General features: G+C 43.6%; 1 protein-coding gene across 4 annotated transcripts in view; it reads right to left on the minus strand.

Moving 5' to 3' along the window:
* Positions 1-62: 62 nt before the first annotated feature.
* Positions 63-15,472, minus strand: part of srgap1a (SLIT-ROBO Rho GTPase activating protein 1a) — an 85,650-nt gene continuing 70,240 nt past the window's right edge. For 2 of the 4 annotated variants that reach the window (XM_067589181.1, XM_067589183.1), the window contains exons 17-22: positions 15,084-15,308; positions 13,766-13,845; positions 9,627-9,807; positions 7,745-7,882; positions 3,774-4,146; positions 63-2,932 (exon numbers count right to left, since the gene is read on the minus strand). In XM_067589181.1, coding sequence (XP_067445282.1) covers positions 2,525-2,932; positions 3,774-4,146; positions 7,745-7,882; positions 9,627-9,807; positions 13,766-13,845; positions 15,084-15,308 — 1,405 coding nt within the window. In that variant the 3' untranslated portion in view covers positions 63-2,524. Of the gene's footprint in view, positions 2,933-3,697; positions 4,147-7,744; positions 7,883-9,626; positions 9,808-13,765; positions 13,846-15,083; positions 15,309-15,472 lie in introns of all 4 variants that reach the window. The other 2 variants (XM_067589185.1, XM_067589184.1) reach the window with 2 other exon arrangements.

The following is a 15,472-nucleotide window of genomic DNA, read 5'->3' on the forward strand; positions in this document are numbered from 1 at the left end:
TTCTTCCTCCAGTGATTATAAATAAACTGAAGTTTACAGTGGAAAAGAAATCCACCTCAGACTCGACAAACTATTTCCTTTATTAGAAAGAAATCCATTGAGGTATAAGCCCTCAAAGAACTCTAAATGTTATGATGTTACATGCCATATATACAGTTATATACATAAAAGTGCAATGTCACAATGGGTAAGCTGTTTATTTATTATTTACTCTGTCATATAACTTTGGAAAATGGCATCATTACTTATTCATGTGTCTTCTTCCTGCACTGCATTTTCTCAAAACACAGCATCTGACATGAAAATGCAACAGCACAGAATGTCTGAAGTTCCTCTAAAACATTTTCAAAGGCACTTTCACAAGTACATACTACAGATGTACAGAACACCACAGAGTAGCTTAACGCCTACACACGGCATAACTGAGTCCTACTGTTGATGATGTTACATAGTGACAAAAGCACACTTTTTTTTTTTCTTTTTTTTTCTTTGTTTTTTTTTACAACTGGCTTCATAGGTGCAATATCTGTATCTCTGGATATTTATTCTACATCATTTGTTCTAAATTTAAAGTAATTTCTACCCAGAAACACAAAAAAAACATAACAAAATGATTATAAAAATAATGAAAGTTAGTAATTCAGAAATCAATTAATTTTTGATTACTATACACACAATATCTGTCAAGTCAAAGATAGTGTAAACCTGCTGTTAGAGAGCATTGCTTATTCATTGCAAACCAAGTCTTTTCTAAGTGTTGTTATGCTAGCCACACATCCAAGACATGCACCCAGTTCTGCTATTTTTTACAGTACAGAGGTTACTTAAAAAAGACACATACAGGGGTGCAGTCACACGGTTGGAACTCTGGCACATACAGTTTTATGGGGCTATTGCGTTTTGAAATTATTACTTGACATGGACGCGTATGAACTGACCGACGGGCTGTTCGCTGACGGTGAAAGACTTCCTCTTGTTCCACATTTCCTGCCACACATCAGGCGTTCAGAGGTGTCATCATCCACAGAGAAAGCCTCAAGGTCAGTCAGAGAGCAACACAAGAACACACTACTGACATTCTAACCTGTGCATAAAGCAGACTAGAGGGACTCAGCGAGCTGCTGTTTTCAGAGATCTTGACAAAGAGAAGCACAGGAAGCAGGGGGAACACATTAGGAGGCTTTTACACTAACAGTCATTAGGTCCATGGCTACCGGCAGCACTCCCACAGGGCGCTGCCATGAGTCTATACACATCAGTCACTATGAAGAATGCCTACATCGTATATGGAGGGTCAACATCCATGCTTTAACTTGTAGTCATGTCTTTGGGTAGATAAAGCAAAGCAAGGCGCAAAAGAAGCGATGGCATGTGTTCCACGCCGTATAATAGCATATGTGTTGTATATACTGTAGGTAGGAGATGATTTGTCATAATTTTTAAAAGTACAAACCACTTTCACACTGCTCCCCATGGGATACACAGATGCAAAGGCATAAGTTATTAGGCATATTTTATCCCCGCATCATAACTTACTGACGCAAGAATTCAAGAATGCATCGAAAATGTTCAAACAAAGTTCATAATGAAGTAGTGGTTTTATCCAATAGTCATATCTCATTCCAGGCAAAGTGGAAAATATGTTAAAATAAAATTTGAGTGGATCCAGCACAGAGGTGATCTTTGTACATTTCTGAGACACAACTGATGGTATGCTTTGCCAAAGAAAGTTGCTGAGTTTACACGCTACTGAAGAAAAAAAGCCTACTTCTATCAGTACTATTAATTCATTAACAGAGTACCGTTAGTTGTTAAGGGCTCTTCAGACCCATAATCAGTCCAACCTTCATACCACTTCTGTCCAGGTAGTCACAGCACCTTTATAATAGTAACATTTTAATATTTGAAATCAGTTACATCTCAGAGTCAGTAAGGCCTTTGGACCAGTTCACAAATGCCTTCAAGGGCCCTCCTAGGTTAAAGAAAAAAAAAAAAAAAAAAAAATCTAGTTCTATGTGTGAGAATGCCACTGTGGTCACTGCAGTTCTCATCAAGCTCCGTTTCAGGTTCAGTGGTAAACAGAGGAGCTACATGCACTGTGTTTTGTTTCAAAGTTACACAGTTCATGAATGTCTGTAAACTAAACTAACTAGTGTACATTTTCTAAAACCTTAAAGGAAGCCTTTGTGATTTGTTGTTTGAGTTCATTAAGAAACAGACTTATGTTAGATAATATTAACCTAAGCTTAAAACACATAACTGTGCACGTGTTATTGAGACAGCAGATTTGTCCGGCTGACAAATCTGTAACTCCTACACCAGTCTCAGAGTGCCTTTTATGATCTACTTTTTTAACTTCAGAACACCAAAAGGAAACAGCCATCTCAAAATGCAAGTAGTTTTTTCCTGTCCAGGTCCATGTATTCTACACGCTCTTTAAAGTATAGACACTGCTAGCAGCCCCCGTGGAAACTGGTTAATGAGAGTTTATCTTGTTTTTCATGTCTGGTTTCTGTCCCAGAGGTTACATGGTGCAGGACTTGTCCAGAGGGTCCTGAGGAGATGTAGCTGGAGGCTGTGGGACCTGGTTGGATTTGGGCAGGACCATGGGCTTGGGTCTCAAGGCGGGAGGTTTGAGCTGCACCCCCATGCGGGGCGCTACCATAGGCTTGAAGGTGCTCATGGTATCGCTGGAGGAGCTGGTGCTGCGGCGGATGGGCGGCTCAGTGTTGGCGGTGGACCTCAGCATGACGCCATGGATGGGGCTGAGGGACTCGCTGGAGCTGGCCGGCGTGGGACCCCCGCCGCTGCTGCCGGAGGTCTGCCGCTGCTCCAGGGTGTCCAACACCACGTCGGGGGCGTGCTTGGCTGAGCTCTGCCGCTCCAGCTCGCGCAGCTCGTTAAGAGCCGTGTTCATTGTTTCCTCTATGTCCTGCAGGAGACAAAGAGAGTGTGTGTAAGAGAGGAGGGGGGCGGGATGTGGAAGGATGATAATGACATAGGTGAGAAAAATGAGTTGGACACAGGAAGGTTGGTGTTAAAAATGAGAAAAAAACCAAAAAAGACAGGGTGGGGGAAGAAGAAAAAGAAAAGCAGAGATGATATGAACAGCAAAGACGTGAGAGAAGGGATAAGGTAGAGTTAGGCTCGGTACGAAACATAAAAAGCAATGTTAACAGAGGACCACAGTGACAGATTCTCAAGAAAACACATAGCATGCATTATACATGCAGAGAGTTAGTAGAGAGTATTACTTTGCACCGACACCCTCCCTCTGCATGCTAATGACTTTGGATAGCAAAGGAGATGCAGAGATGACAAGATATGTTCATCTGAGCATGCTCCCGGTAGGCAGACAGACAGCACAGCACAGTTTAAAGTGCTCTCTGTGACCTCTGCTTTCCAACTGAGGCTCTATACAAGCGTCATTCATGGCTCTACTTTTCATAAATATGTTCAATCTGTGCCAACATCCACTTCAACACAAATTATTGCCTGTCAGGCACGAATATGTTTTGTAACTCTATATTTCATAGGTTTTCTTTGCATGATCACAATCAAGACTACTGTAAATAAACTGTGATGAGTCCCAATGTCAAACTATGCTCCCTGCTGTCTGCCTGTGAAGCTAGTCTTTTGCGTGTATTTAGCACACAGACACAGTTGCAGCCAGAGGAAGCAGAAGACAGGGACTGACTATGTTTTTACAGGGCGGGGCAGGGCTTTGATGATGGAGGGAGCTGCGGTCGGGTCGCCGCTCTTCCCGCGCTGACCTGTGCGATGGTCTCCGGATCCAGGGGCTTGCCGCCATGGTGGTGGTGGGTGTCAGTGAAGCCTGTGTACTGGCCCGAAGAGGTGGAGCGGCGGATCGGAGGGCTCTCCATCTTCTTCAGGGACTCGTGGCGGCTGATGTTAGTCAGGCTGCCGTGGCCAGTGCGGCGCCGACGCTCGGGGCTGTCCATGGGCAAGTGGTTGCGACTCCGCAGCATGTCCCGCGGGCTGAAGTGGCCTAGAACTGGGGAACCCATCTCAGGGGTGCCTCCATGTCCGCCATGACCCTGCTGGGAAGGGTGCACCATGCAGTGGACGTCGCTTGGGCGGGCGGGAGGCCGCCGAGAAGGTGGTTCTGATCTTTTCCTGTGCCTGCTGGGAAAGAAATATACGAGAAATATATTTATTTATTGTATTACAGGTTTCATAACTGCAGAAAAGGCATCTTTTACTATTTTAACATCTAACTGCACCCAAACACTGTACTTTGAGTTCAGCTTTTTGTTTTGTAATTACAGTTTTGTGCCACCTCACATCTCTCTTATGTAAACTTCTAAGCCAATAAAAAAGACAGTCTTGTTTTTGGATTGACTGCTATGTACTCAGTAATTTAAGCCCTTCAATTATTGAATTTATTTGGGTTTAACTCTTGAGACAAAGTTATCCTTCACACATGAAAATCCTCAAAAAGACATACAAAGTCTTTCTATTACAACATGTGAGCATTATCTCTGGTCAAATATTTGAGCCTCATCAAATATTTGCCACTGTAGAGAAAAAAAAATTAATCATCAATATTGTGAGAGGAACCCTAGCGTTAGTGCCTGACAGCTCCAACAAGCTTATTTGGAGAGCAGGTTGAGTGGAGTCTAGCTGTCAGCCAGAGGGGGGACGCCTGTGGTTCATCAGAGCACCAAACACCAGGCTCTCTGGGAGAAGCTACAGCTGCCTCAGCAGGATGGCTGTCCTCTATCTGAACCTGGACCAGCACAGCACCACATACACACACACACACACGCGCGCACATACGCGCACACACACACCTCATCTGTGACACTCTACTTCATACTCACACAGATGCATGCTTGCTGGGTTATGCATGATTTTGCTCCACAGTAACATCTATTCCTTTGAAACTGTTCTATTGCTCCATAAAAGGCCAATAGAGCAACACATCTTCCTCAGTACGGCTCTAATAGGCTCTGCTCTGCATATTTATGAATACCAGCTCCACAGTAGCTGGGGACAGCCTGAGTCAGAGCTGTAATGTTTAATACAGCTATCATCACACCATCATCACTTACAGCCTCACAGCAGGATGACTGAAGAGGATATTTGAGCATGACTGTTGGCAAAGAAATAGAATTTTAATATAGCGAATTTAATAACTTATTAATTTAAAGTTATGTGGTCTTCATTACATGAAGATATTCAGATGAATTTTTAAAGTGAAAACAGAAACTAATATATCAATTTTTTTTATATTATGCTATCGCTTTCGGTGACAATTTGAATCATTAAATTCATAACATATAAAAGCTAATACATGTCAGGTTAACAATTTTAATTGCGTCAGCATTACTGGTTCTTTGTGATGATGAACAAGCGGTGAATGAGTCATACTTTAATCACTTCTCTGAGGCAAATGGCTCAATTTGAAAGTTTACATCTGCCTAATGAACGTCGTCAGAGCCATTATCATTAAGTTTTACAGGCAGCTTCATCACCATGCTAAACAAAAAGCAATAACGAGTAGGGATATCAATGATTACAAGGCACTTAGATAATGTAATTGGGATCTTCCCGTAAAGCCACTGTGCTTCAGTATCTCCCCAATCGTGTCATTTCATCACCAACAACCCTCCCCCCCAAAAAAAACAACAAGCGACTACTTGTCTACATTAACTAGAGAGTCTCAGGCCGATTCTTACGCAAGACACTGAAACCCATACCTGCTCACACACTGCAAAACCCTTTAGGTTGAGTGTGTGAACAAAATGTCTTAGACTGATGTGCCTGGTGAGAGAAAAATACTTTTTTTTCTGACTGCAGAGGAAAAACCTGGGAAAGTAAACAACTGCAGGAAGCACTGATAACCTGCAGGGGGAGCAGTCTGCATTCGTAACACCAGTCCTCCTCTGGGACAGCGTGTACAACAACAGTCACTGCAACTTACTCTGCATGCTGTCACCACACCAACAGCTCACCCTTTGTTTATCATGGCCTTGCCCGATAATAATGTAAATCACAAGACATTCCTTAAGTTCCTCTCCCTCGAATACAGAAAGCGACTGTAATACTTGATATGATCGCATCAGCGTGCGTCCTTTCCAGTAGGAGTGTTCATTTGAAAGCCGCGCTACTGTTTACTGACACTTGCTGTGATGCCAAACTTGAGGTCCGTTGGGTGAGTGGGTTGTTGATTGAGAACACCAGGAGAGGAAAATATCTAAATAAAGCTCAGGCTATAAATGATTCAACAAACAAGGATTTGTCTGAATAGCACAGCAGAGTGAGTGGGAGGAAGACAGGAGAGGAAGCATGAGGTGGGGATCACCTGGGAGCTGGTGACAAGTAGAGAGCGTTGTAGACGCCGGCTTAGGGGAGTTAGAGGAGTCTCATTAAGGCTGAATGTGGAAAAAAGACGATTCATTCACATATATACTTCATCCGCATACAAATACCTGCAGTGGTGTAAATATTTCTCCTAAGTATGAATCATCGACAGCTCGACGGTGAAAGCAGGGGGAGCGAGTATGGCTCGGAATAAAATAGAATTTGTTCATGTGTTTGGCACAGACGTTTCAAGGTCGCTTACTCCACCAGCAGATATGCGGCAATGAGAAGAGGAGAAGGAGACAAAATACTGGCACGCAACCAGCGCACGCTGCCAGAAAGACTGAGGTGTGACTGGATATGTGTGTGTGTCTCCTCTCTGCGTGTGCCATTCCTCCATGTGTATGTATATATGGTCCGGTGTGAAATGCTGATGACCAAGCACCGTTGTTAAATGGGTTTTAATACTCGTACTTTACAACAGGAACTGTCTGTTCGCTGGGAATAAAATAGAGAGGGAGAAGTATATTCCTCTAGTGGCAATTAGGCTTAGAGAGGTGAGGTGAGGATACAAAAATGACAGGAGGCAGCGGATGTGACACTAAGGAGTGGGTGCACACTGTACAGCTCGTTCCTGCTTCCTTCAGTTCTGTTTGAAGGTGGAAAACATTACTGATGATTTTCAGCAACATATAATCCAAGTACCCCACCTCTCTAAGAAAAACTGTATAACGAATTCAAAGTTTGTTCATTTTTCTAGTGTCTGAGTGTGTGTGTGTGTGTGTGTGTATTCACACCTAAAGCTATTTTATACATCTTGGATTATGCAACCGTAAAGTCTTTGCAGCTAGACTATGAGTTGTTATTGGATTGGCCATCTCTCATTAGATAAAGCCAATGTAAAGTCTTAGATGTGTTGTGGTCATTCATGGATCACTATGGTGTGAGGAGGACGGGCATTAATTAACACAGTGGGGTGCTTGTTAGTCTCAGATGTGTCCTAATGCATGTTTGGGTGCGGTAAGAAATCTTAAGTACTCATCAGAAACCTTTATGAGCTTTGGTCAGATCTTTGCTGCCTCTTCATTATTAATTTTGTTGCTCTGCGCCTTGCAGAAATTCCTTCTCAGTTATTATGGCAACCGTTATTTGATTTTCAAGTCATTAAGTGTGAGTTTCTGTAGATGATGCTCTTCATCTGTTCGACAGTAGTGTTTATCACTTCTCATGCCAACTGTCCTTTTCCAAACTGATCACTGCTGCTGCTGCTGCTGTTGTACAACAGAAACAGACATGTAAAACTCATCACTTCCTTTGGACTAAAGGACTTTTTTCCGGAAAATTAAAATTCTTATTTAAGTCCCATACAGCATGTTTTTGAGACAGACATAAATAGTGCACTTGGGTGAATACCAACCTGGTGATGTAGGCCTCAGAGATCCTGGTGTCAGAGGGTGAGCCAATGTCTTTTCCTGAGCATTTATCCTCCCCGGCGTGGCCGCTGCTGGCCTCGCTGTCAGCCTTCTGACTCAGAGTGTCTGAGAAGTTGTCATCTCTGGGACACAGAGACAGAGTGACATTGAAGCATAGAGAGAGCAAGAGGAAGTGACAGCCAAAAAAAAAAAAAAAAAGGGAGAAATCAGCGAATCAGTCGATCTTTCATATTTTGCACCATTCTTTGATGACAGTATTTGCTATCAGTTTCCTGTGAGTCAGCATGTCTCCCTGCCTCCCGAGGCCCAGAGAGTCAGATGAGTCATATTCCTCAGTAGCCTGGTGATGCACTGTGGTGGTGACATGCACACACCCACACACCAGCCAGCTGTAAGGGTTTCAAGCGAGGTGTGTGACTGGATACTGGCTACAGTTGGTGCCTGTCAGGTGGCGGTAATCAGAGCCACTGAGCTGCACTGTTGCCCATGATGATGGTGTATTAGCTGATATAAAACCACAGTCACTTATTTTGTGCTTCCACATGGATACACTCAGACAGAGACAGAGCAAGGACAAGCACTTCTCCAAAGCGGAGGCGGCAGTAAACTAAATTTACAGACAGACAAGAGAAAGTCTGAACATCCCGATAGCTGAATCTGGAAGGGAGACATCCTGTGCTGAAGTGGTCTCTCAGACGTCTCTCTGTGTGTTTTATTCTGGGTTTTTTCATGGGACCAGTGAAGATCACAACCCTGTCTGCTCTTAAACCCCGCCGCCTGCTCTGTTTAAAGTAGAGAGCAGCGTGTTACTACACTCGGGTCGACCCGTACAGCTGTAAATTCCCCCGCTCTTTCATTAACTAAGAAGACACACCATCAGCAGTGCCACTCCTGGTGAATTATTGATAGAGGCACATTGACAGGATGGTGGCAGAGTAAAGAAGGGAAGGCATTCTAAATAGCCATTTTGTTGGCCAGCTACTAAGCGATTGGAGTGATTTTGTTCTTGTCCCAACAAGACAGTAAATCCAGTCCATTAGGCACCAACAGTAACCATGGCAGAGTGAATGCTTGTTAGGGCTGGGAGCGGGAGACAGTGACAGAGGGGCTGGTTAAGGACTTTGGAGATGGAGAAATGCTCCACAGCTGAGCAGGGAGAACAGCGGAGGGCAGGACAAACAAGGTTGAAGGTCCTCTGTGCATGACCCTATGCTCAGCTGATGGCCCATGGCCTATTACATAGCAAAGTCAACAAGCATGAGTTGTTGTTTAACCTACAGGTATATCATCAGGGAGAGCTGGAGAATTATTCTTTGAAACACACCTCTAATGCTCTGACTGGAGCTGGTACTAGTTTAACAGGTAAAACAATCAGAGGAACTAGAGGAATACAAAGTAACATTTTCTCAGTGTACCACCTTTATGATTAAAAAAAAAAAATGATAAAAAAGGTACATACATGTTTTGGTTACTCTCACTCACTCTCACATGGTGTATGTAGAAATGCATGTAATGCTCAATAAAAGGCATATCTTTATTTTCAAAAATAGTGGTATAATAATTCTCAAAAACTTCCCACACTTAGAGGTGAGGTGATTAGAGGTGACCTGGTTAGTATCCACTGTGCATGCAAGATTTGTGCACCATGCAAGTTTGGAGGACATCCCATATATAAACACAAGATTGCAATCATTATTATACCAGTTACTTCTGTACACAGTGTTCTAATATCAGTATGAATTCAATATGCTGTCATGGAGCCTAAATTCATATGCTCAACAACTTGATGCTGAATAGATTTGTAGACGTACATATATATAAATATAATAAATATATATACACACATATGTATATAAAAACACTCACATGTCCTGGACAACTATATACTGGTGTGGCACCAGGCCGTCGATGCCGTTGTGGCGTCCCTCCCACCAGTCTTCAGACGCCCGTTGATACAGCAGCAAGGAGGCGCCCTTCTTGAAGGACAACTCCCTGGATGAGCGCCCGACGTAGTCAAACTTGGCAATGGCTTCAATGGGCTCACCCTCTGTCAACGGAGAGAGAGGATTAGACAGGTCAGGTACAGTAATACCTGATACATTTAATTTTGCTACAAAACACTCAAGTTTAATCTTAATCCGGTCAGACAATACAGTACTCGCACTTAAATACATGTTGATGCACGAAGAGTTTGACACTGGCATGACACACGTGTGCATGTGGATGCTCATGTGTGACAGTCCGTGCACATGGAGTTCAAGTGTGCCGACTGTGTGAGCCAGTTGGTAATTTTAGTTGTAGTCAGGCCAGGGCCACAACAGGCCCTGAGGAGCTTTAGCAGGATATTTATAGCAGCTGGTGAGAGGAGATCTATATGACTCAGGGGCATGTTAGCCACTGTGTGGATCATTAGATTGGGTTGATATCTACTCAATAACTATACAAGTAGACCCCTGGATCACTGACATGGGAAATAAACATGAGAAAGACCAGCAAAACTTAATAGTATACCAGCGCAAGTGGTAGTTGCAGTAATAATGATGCTTTCTTTCGGTTTATTTTTTATTGATTGCTCTCTCTAAGCCCATTATTTTTCATTTAAAAATCACTGAAAACCATGTTGATGTCAATCCCGAGGAAAAAAATCTGCAGTTTCAACAACAGCTACCGTCGACTCTTCTATATTCTCCTACATAAAAAAAGGTACAAGTCTCCGAGCCAATATGCATGCACTACAGCAACACAGGTCTAAAAATAGCTTCTTTATTCCTCCCTCACTCCTACCTCTGCCCTCCTCCCGTCTCACTCTCTCACTTTAAGTCAGACAGGGGGTCCCTGGACAGACGTAGCCTCACCCTAGCGCAGGTTCTCCGTATACATTGGCAGGGAACAAAGTAAATGGCTGAAAGCTTGTATCGGCTGTGAAAAAGTCATCATGATATATCTTTCACAGTAGCCTGAAAGTAATCCCCAGATGAGCAGAAAGGCCACGTGAGCGAGGAAAATGCAGCCACGGTTCTGAGCAGAGCGGAGGTTTCTTCATTTCTCTCGGTGTCCTTTTCAACCTTATCTATTTTTATTGTATTTCTTTTTCAACCTTTCATTTGCCACCTTCCTTGCATCACTGGCTTGTCAAGATTGACGTGGTGGATGTGACGTGGCTCCAATGAAATGTGACAAGCAGGAATTTACTGTCTGAATTAATTGGGCTGCACCGCAGCGGACAGGCTGTTAATAAAGTTGACGGCGCCCTTATCGGTGCAGGGGATTTCTCTTCCTCTCTCTATTTTCGTCCGTCTCTTTCTCTCTCTCTCTCTCTCTTCAACCTATCCATCCAACCTCTTTCATGGTCTGCAAATGTTTACCCAACATCTCTGCCAAAGTCACACAAACACTGTAACGTGGCTGTGGCTAAAAGCAGCGGGCGCACACGCATACACACATTCGCTGTGACTAGAGTTAGAGAAATGTTGAACCGTGAGAGCCGGAGGCCTGTGGTGTAAGAGATACGAACTGTCAGAGGTCTTACACAAGCCACTGGAGCGGAGGCAGTGTGGATGTTGCTCTACATCCGTGTTCACACATAGAAATAGGGGAGCAGAGGCCTGGCATGAGAGATGATTAAGATCAATACAGTAGAGGAGGGTATAAAACACTTTTTCTTTCTCTTTTATCCATGCTTTGCTCTGATGAAAGATGTAAGTGGGCTAAAGGCCCCTCTTTATGGGGGGAAAAAGGGATAACCTTCCTCGTACAATAAAATGCACTGCCCTTTAACATGTGCAATCCAATATACAGTATGCCTGCTGGGGCACTTGACAACAAGGACATCCCGCTATCCTCCTGCAAAGTGATATATAATCAATGTGCCAGTTAGGTCACCTCTGACCTTGTGGTGAATTTACCAGCAGATAGAACATCAATGTATTGATGGTGTGCGAGAAGTGCCACCCTAAAAACAGACAGTTAATCTCCCTGCGTGACAGCCACAGCTCATGGGACTGTCATGTGTGTCAGCGATGGGCAGAATTACACTGAAGGACAATGTATGGCTGAATACAACATGTAACATAACACCGAATATGTCTTCATCATCCATGATGGTCCCTCTCTTCATTATTTACACTAAAATCTGATAAAAGTTAACTTCCCTTCCTGTGTGTGTGTGTGTGTCTCTCTGTGTGTGTTTGCTCTGGTCAGTCCAGATCATCTATCTGGGCTAAAGAGCTCTAACACGCTCCAGGGGGGAGCTGCACCGACGAGAGGGCGACTTAAACCAAACAGGTGAAATGACTTTTACTCGTCTCTCTCTCTGTTTCCTGCTCACTTACTTTAAGGACAAAAAAGGGCAAACACATTTTGAGCCTTGAGGAGAGAGAGAGAGAGATTTAAAAAAATGTAGCTCATTTCAGTCTGCAGAATCAAGTGCTGGTAACTAAACAGCAGTTTGTTTTTGTGTCTGAAATCCAAATGAGGTTATGGGGATTTAAAAATAACTGATGGCAATAACTTGACCACAGTTCAAGGCTCCACTGGGAGGGACTCAGCTCAGTTAGGGCATTCTCCCAGTCCACTCAGAGAAGCTTTCAGAACAAAACCGTGGTAGCTAGCGAGGGATTTCTGGAGAACATAATCTTTCATTAATTACTCAAGGAGTTGATAGCTGCCATCTGTGTTTTACAGTGGGGATCCTCACATGCAGAAGTTTCCCTGTCCAATCAAATGTCCTCTTTAGTTATGAAGGATATCCAGATGATGATTTTAATTTGGAAGCGGAGTGATTAACAGCTTATGTAATGAGAAGAGATCAAATATACTTCCAATGTGGCACTCTTGAATAAACTCTGCCTATTGAAACTGATGATGAATGATGACAGGGAGTCCATAAAAACAATTGGCTGGGAAAAGGAGACGGGATTGGGGCAACTGTTGTCACCATGGAAACAGGTTTAGGGAAGTCTGTTACTAAGGCAAGATATAGACTTAGCTCAACTACAGGTCGACTCTTTTTTTTTTTGCTCACACCGTCTACATCTGGTCAGCTCTCTGTCACGGATATTTATCACTTTTTAATGAGCTGGAAGTTTTATTGTCTTCTTCTACATTTCACTGGATTTTAAACAGCAACGCCTGACCTCGTCTGATCTTCTGGTCTCAGCTAACACAGTCACTGTTTAATTTGGACTGGACCAACTGGTATCCGTTTCACTCGAACAAAAGCACCACATGTATGACCACACATCTTGAACGTATACCACCATGTCGGACAGAAGTCTATTGTGTCCTCTAGTTTCTACATGATGTTTTTCTTGGACACATGGAAATGTGGTTAAAAAGGAGAGAAAATAGACAGTGTAATTTCTGAAAATATATTAAAATCTAACACTACTGACACAAACTTTATAAACTACTCTAACACTGTTTTTACACAAGGTAATGAAAAAACAATAAAATCAGGGGGATTGAAAAATTTAACCCAAGACTGTGACCCTGAGAAAACAGGATTTCTTTCAAAAGGGGTCCAGTTGGTGCAGACCACCATGGAATTTGCAAAAGGGGGGGATGTGGAGGTGTCCAGGGCCCCAAGGGAGAACCTGAACCATTAGAATATGAATGGCCGTCCATCCTTCTGTGCCTAGTTCCCTGGCCATTCAAGGTTACTGCATTTAACAGGCTGAAAGGCAGGATTAGCCACCCCGAGCTGAAGAGAGCTGGGTTTAACCCTCGCAAAACCAGACACTGGGGAAAGCTTTAATCTGGAAACAGCATATGGAAGGGAGAGTGCAGCGTTTTACTTTAGGTGTGTGTGGTGCAATAGTTAAGATTTACGAGTGTGATGTTAAATGAAGGACGCTGTTGTAGAGGAGAGGCTGATAATACAGTTTGGTGGGAAACTGTAAGGAACAAAAAAGGTCCAAAAAGGACAATTAGACACATGATTTATATAAGTAAGTGCATGTGATTATATACTACATGAATGCATAGATGTTAGTGTTGTTACTCACCATCCTCACTGGTGTGTGTCTCCGTCCCTCCCTCGTTGTCTACCTCCTCCAGGGCTCCATGCTCACTGTAGGGGCTCTCACTATGGGAGACAACATGCAAACCATCAGAGTCACAGCCACGGCAAAGGTCAAGGGTCAGGAGAATTTTTTTTTGTCCCTGCAGCAAAGTTTTTTTCTTTCACTACTTTTTCTTTCATCTCCTAAAAAAAGATTCTAATTTGAAGACACTTCATCTCCTAATCATGTTTGCAGCAGAAGACTTATGCTTAAATCTCAACGGCCGAGCCTCATTCCAGTGAAGATGACAAGGAGGAAGTTCAAACAGCGGTCATTGTCAGTATTCTATGAGAGGCTTATATCCTCTATCTGGTGGTTGGGCCTCCTTTTCTAAATGGTCTCCTTCTGGCATCGTGCTGAGAGAGCTGGCAGTAATGCCACACACATGTCCACAGATTACCCCTGCCCGGAACTGAGTTTCCCCTCTCGTGCTAACATGTCACCAGCCTCCTCTTCTGTTGCAGGAGATGGTGAGATGGGTGATTAGCTCAAGCCAGGGATAAATCCCTGTGTGCCTCAGCCTGTGGTGATGAAGGGGATACAGGCATAGAAAAGAAGAAGAAGAAGAAGAGGCAGATAAAGAGAGGAGGAAACAAGTGATAAGTCCTGCTTAAAGATGTGGAGCTGGCAAAGAACTCCGGTATGTGCTGCTATTCACCTAATCACCGTGTCCCTGCCAGGTGACCTCTTTCTCTTTCTTCCTGCGGTGATCATGGTAATTAAAGTGATTGTTTCAGCCTGTCTCACCTAGAAAGTAGTCCACCATGTAAAGTCAGCACTGAAACATGCTCTGCCTTGTCATGTTCTTTAACCACAGACACCTAATTGGTTTGTAATTACTCATATAAACTCCACTGACGTACTACTAACACAGCTGCAGCGTTGAGCTGCTTCTCAGAGCACACGCATACCTGCATGCTGAGTGAGTCTCAAATGAAGGAGGTTTGGCTGTGTGCCTTTGTGCTATTCACGATTTAAAAAAAAAAAAAAAGGGAGTGAGAAAACCACTGCTGTCTGCCCAACTCTCAAACGTACATCTCATTTAAGAAAGCAGTGACCTCAGAATGCTTTTTGTCTCCATTTTTAATCCTGGATAAACTACGACTTTACCCTTAGGCACCAGTGACAGGGTGGTATTGTAGTTAGCAAGTGTGTGTGTGTCTCATAACTCAAGAGATCACAGGAAACTGAATCCTGAAGAATGACGTTATGTTTGGATGATCCATCTGTAAAAGCATCAGCTAAATGCTTCATTCCTCACCAATAGTCTCCTCCAGCCATGCACTTCTCATAGATGGGCCCGTCCAGTTCTTTGGCATCAGGAAAGATGGTCTCATGGTGGATGATGATGGTCTTGATGATTTCGTTGACGTGGGCCTGGCAGGACACCTGGTCCTGGCTGTCCGGCGTGGGCATGAGTGTGGGGCCAAAGCATATGGCCAGGTTGTATGGGTCCATCATGTTCTCGTCACTGTACTGGGACAGGCTGGGAAAGAGGAGGAGACAAAGGATGGAGAATGGAGGGAGGTAGGAAAAGAGAGAGAGATAGGGATAAGGTGAATGAGAAAAGGCGGAGGGAGGAAACAGTGAGAAGGACATGGCAGCAGAGACAGTATTTTAGACAAATCATGATGCATAACTTAAGAGGGA

The sequence above is a fragment of the Thunnus thynnus genome, chromosome 5, assembly GCF_963924715.1.
Source record: "Thunnus thynnus chromosome 5, fThuThy2.1, whole genome shotgun sequence".
In the NCBI taxonomy this organism is placed as follows: domain Eukaryota; kingdom Metazoa; phylum Chordata; class Actinopteri; order Scombriformes; family Scombridae; genus Thunnus; species Thunnus thynnus.